The 4,545-nt window shown below is 44.2% G+C and overlaps 1 protein-coding gene across 1 annotated transcript in view; it reads left to right on the top strand.

Annotated features, from left to right (window-relative positions):
- The first annotated feature begins 1,756 nt into the window (after positions 1-1,756).
- Positions 1,757-4,545, top strand: part of pals1b (protein associated with LIN7 1, MAGUK p55 family member b) — an 18,052-nt gene continuing 15,263 nt past the window's right edge. The window contains exons 1-2 of the mRNA XM_062550298.1: positions 1,757-2,178; positions 4,393-4,425. Of these exons, the coding sequence (XP_062406282.1) occupies positions 1,770-2,178; positions 4,393-4,425 (442 nt within the window). The 5' untranslated portion in view covers positions 1,757-1,769. The remainder of the gene's footprint in view (positions 2,179-4,392; positions 4,426-4,545) is intronic.

Here is a 4,545-nt window from a genome sequence, read left to right as displayed (position 1 = left end):
AATGATGCACGTTACTTTTACCTCTGTGGTAATCTGTGGTAACCAAAAAAGGAGTGGGCGAGCTAAACTATGATGACAGCGCTAAAACTTTCATTTTTTATCGTAGTGTTATCCAATTGCGTCGAAGCTCAGAATCAGTCAGAGTAAACATTGGTTGTAATGTTATCCAATTGCGTGCAGTGAGATTTTCAAGTGCATGCTTGGTGCCGCCCCTCGAGTTAGGCCATTTTCATTATGGCCAGACCCTTCATCTGAAAGATTCCAGGTCTGGTTTACTACCAGGCTATACCTCTATCTCTCTTTCTCTATTCAAGTTGACATGGGCTAGAGGACAGTGATTCCACCCTCTAGTTTCACTAAGGCCACAGTAGCCAGGCAGCTTGGAATAGTAGCGGGATCAGCAGAAGTAGACGGACCAAAGATCCTTAATTACTGACAAGATAGAGCAACATCATGCATCTCTATGGAAGAAAAATTCAAACAGTTCCTGTCTGCTTAAAGAGGCGTGTCGCAAAGACGTCATAGTGGGATATCGATCTCTGTCAGATTGGCGAGCAGTTCAGTTCGAATGTTAACAAGTCTGCTTAAAGGGGGATTTCGCTCCCCTCCCCTTTGCGAAGACAGAATGCGGAAATGATCGAACGTTTGCGCCTCTCGCTCCGCTTTAACCCTCGCTGGAAGGACCCATCCCACAGTTCAGACAATTGATAGGAATACATGGCCGGAAGCGGAGAATTCTGGGCAGTGAGTGACCCTTGATGGGACTCAAATTAAGTGCCCAGGAACAGGGTGACAGGGCTGGGGTGTCCTCCAAAGTCAACGCAAGACACCTTGTGGAGCTGTAGGTACTTCCATGCCCAAAGTTTCCTAATCCTGATTAATGCCCACACTACACTTTAAATAGAAAGTAATCCACAGCAATCATGGGTCAGGTTACACAGTGGTTTAGTACCCTTGTCTTTATCTCTCTCTCTCTCTCTCTCTCTCTCTCTCTCTCTCTCTCTCTCTCTCTCTCTCTCTCTCAAACACAGATGCCCACACAATACACTCAACTGTACACACACATCCTAACACGCATATGCAGACAAGTTTAAACATACACACATCCGTGTTTGTGGAGTTCATCTTGTAACATGTACATTCTAAGGTTATTCTTCTAAGGAACAGTACATTTCCTAAGAGAATTCAGTGTGAAGTCATTGACTGAAGAAGTCTGAAAACTATTTAAGACATACTGTGTATTTTTTGTTTATTGGTATGAGTTTGCTCGCCATAGAGAAAGTTTCCCGTCTCATTTATAACTTGGACCAAGTTAAAACCATGCCATTATGAAATGTCGAAACTTTAGCCGTCGCTTCCCCCATACAGCTCAGCTCAGCTAGATTTTTTAAAAAAGAGGAAAATAGCAGCTTTTTCAACCTGAATATTTTCATCTTTACTCACTCCTCTATTACAGTTAAGCTAACAGACAGATTAATCAATTATGAAAACAATTAGATGCAGCCCAACTGCCACCGTTAAGTAATTCAACACTTTGAGAAGCTCTTCATAGAAATAAATGTTTCTTTTTCATTTTGTCAAAGTTCAAGCTGTCTCTTGTACTAATGTGCTGAAAATGAATCTAATTGTAGTTCAACTATACCTTCGGATTGCAGATGGCAACAAGACGGTGAACACGCAATGGATGCCTCTCTGACAAGAGCACATGCTATCCTATTCCTGTGATCTCTTTATGCCAACCCAAGACACACGCGCACACACATCCAAATATGATCACATCACACATGAATGGCTACATTATGGGTGACTCCCAAACCGGATCTGCGGGCACAGCGCACAACAAATCTGGGACCAATCACGGGGCGTCGGAGTGGGACGACATCGCAGATGACACGTCCGCCCACGCCGATCCCAGCCGCTGCTCGGCACAGATGAAGCGCATCCAGAACCACCAGGAGGAGCTGAGGAAGAAGCGGGAAGAGGAAGGACGTCAGCGGAAGGCCCAGACGACGACGACGACGATAACGACGACGGCCAGCATCAACTCCTCGCTGCGGCTCAAGAAGCTCTCCCAGGACCCCTGCCCCAAGGTGGGCATCGACAACCCCACGTTTGAGCCGTCCGAGTCGGACAGGAAGGAGTCGGTGCCTGCTCGTGCTGGTGGAGATGCTGGACTCGGTGAGTGGAAGCTGGAGGGGTTCATCCTAGCCAGAGGAATGGAGCCGACGTTGCTCTCGTGCTGGAATGGGCTCATGGAAAGGGCTTAGTTGTTCTCAACAGTTCTTTTTTGTCTTAGATAGATAGATAGATACTTCATGGATCCCCAAGGGGAAATTCTTAAGCATGTCTTTGCACTCGTCATTTGGCTCATGACCTCATCACTGTAGGACCTACTAGGGACTATTCAGAATGGTACAGAAGCCTTGTCTGCTATTTCATACACAATCTTTGGCTTTTTGCAATAAATGACCTACAGAGAGAACCTCTACACTTATGAATAGCTAGTGTGACACTCCCAATGTGTCTCAGTTCTGGTCTATTTGTGAGACCGAGGACGCTATTACCATTGTTAAGTTCACTGGTACAGTGCCTTGGCTGTGCAGTAGCTTCTCAAATGAATGAATAAATATACCATTAAGTTATACAATATTCACAAGCCATGCACTTAATGGCTGTGTGTGCAGTAACGAAATCTCTAGATCTATACTGCGCATCATCACTCCTGCAGGTATTAAACAGAAAGAGCCTTGATTCTAGATGATTCTAGATGAATCTAGATGGAGTTGGTGTGTAGGGTGTCTGTCCCCATAGGGTCATAGTGTGACCGAGGCCAAGGAGGTTGGAGAGCTGGGAGGTGTAAACCTCTAGCTCTCCGTATCCTCAATAGACTGTAAATTCCCATGCCTGCATACTGAAGAGTAAAGCTCATTAAGACTGACACTGGCATGAAGCTAGTTCCGTGAGCATGTTGTACAGTACGTAAGGGAACACTTCATCCTGAATCAAGATCACAGTCACAGACAAGCAGAGCACAGGAGATGATGTCGATTTGTATTATCAATCTAACTAAAATTCTAATTCTACGTCCTGTTTTTGACCTCAATTCAAATTCAATTCAAACTCAAGAATTGAATTGGAATTTAGGAGTCATTCTCAATTTAATTCTGAATTCTGCACAAGCCTGTATTGTATAGTGGTAAAACATGTAAAATATTCAGTTCAAGGGCTTCTGCCTAACCGATAACAGTTGCATATTCTATGGCCTCTGTCATTTCATGCTGTATATCGCATTTTGCTAAACTGAGCTAGCTTAACACTCAGAATTACACTGGATAATCTGAGCAGGAGACCTAAGTGTGCTGGGTGCTTACCACTTCCTGAGTAGATGAGTACTGCATGTCAGTACTGGACATCAGGAATAGCAGTTCAGCCGTAATACGTTTCTATGTTGCTGCATGAACATTTCTTGGACATGGTGTGTCTTTGGCAGATAAAAGCAAATCTATCGTGAAGAGCAATTTGCTGCAGTGCTTTCAGCTGGGAGAGAAAGAGATCTGTTTATGTGGTTTGGAACGCTGTCAGTATTATGAGCAGGTCATCAGGAATGCATTCTTTTTTGTCCTGGAAGAACAGAGAGAGAGAGGGAGAGAGAGAGAGAGAGAGAGAGAGAGAGAGAGAGAGAGAGAGAGAGAGAGAGAGGGACAGAGAGATATGACCACAAAGAGCAAAGCGAGAAATAATTGTTTATAGGAAGCAATAGCAGGGAGATCATTCAGTCGTCTGGAATGAGCTTTTGCGATTATGCCATGAATATTGTCTGAAACTTATAAAGATGTGTTTAAGATGCTCAAAGCCAAAACAGTGCAGTGTGTGCACGTTTCAAACAGCTGTCTGATACGATCTTCAAATGTGTACCCTGTCATTGCCTATAGCCTCATGCTATGTATAGATGGCCATGTGTATGGTTTGGAATGTGTTCTCTTTGTCTCTTAACATAAGGCAAACATTTTCTTGAAAGTATTTATTTGAACACGGAACAAGATAAAGCTCTTATGTGAGACAGATGGTTTGGAAAGATAGATTAACCTTTATTTTCGGTGTGCAACATTTGTGTGATACATAAATAATTATCAGACAATATTGCTCAGAAATGATAAAGCCCTCCACCCTTTCCTTTGGGGATGCTACTTGCTCTACCAGAGGAGTTCAGGTGGAATAAATGTATTGGGAATTGACATTCACCCATTCTATCTCTTTTCTTTTCTTGTCTGTCTGACTCCCTCACTGCCTGCCTGCCTGTCTACCTGCCTGCCTGCCTGCCTCTCTGTCTATGTGACTGTCTGCCTGTCTCTCCTATTCTCTACGTTGCTGTGGTCTGGTCCCCGCTGTCAGAAGGCTATCCTGATGATAATGGTCATCTGTCAGGTAAGTTGATATGTCTCTTTTTACGTGTTTTATCGTTAGCGCATAAACGACCCCCCCCCCCCCCCCCCTCCCGTCGTCCTCCAAAGGTAATTAATCACCTTCAGTCTCACCTCATTACCG

This window comes from Sardina pilchardus, chromosome 12 (genome assembly GCF_963854185.1).
Source record: "Sardina pilchardus chromosome 12, fSarPil1.1, whole genome shotgun sequence".
Taxonomy (NCBI): Eukaryota; Metazoa; Chordata; class Actinopteri; order Clupeiformes; family Clupeidae; genus Sardina; species Sardina pilchardus.
Note: the sequence above shows the minus strand (reverse complement) of the source record. Positions and strands in the feature narration are given on the sequence as shown.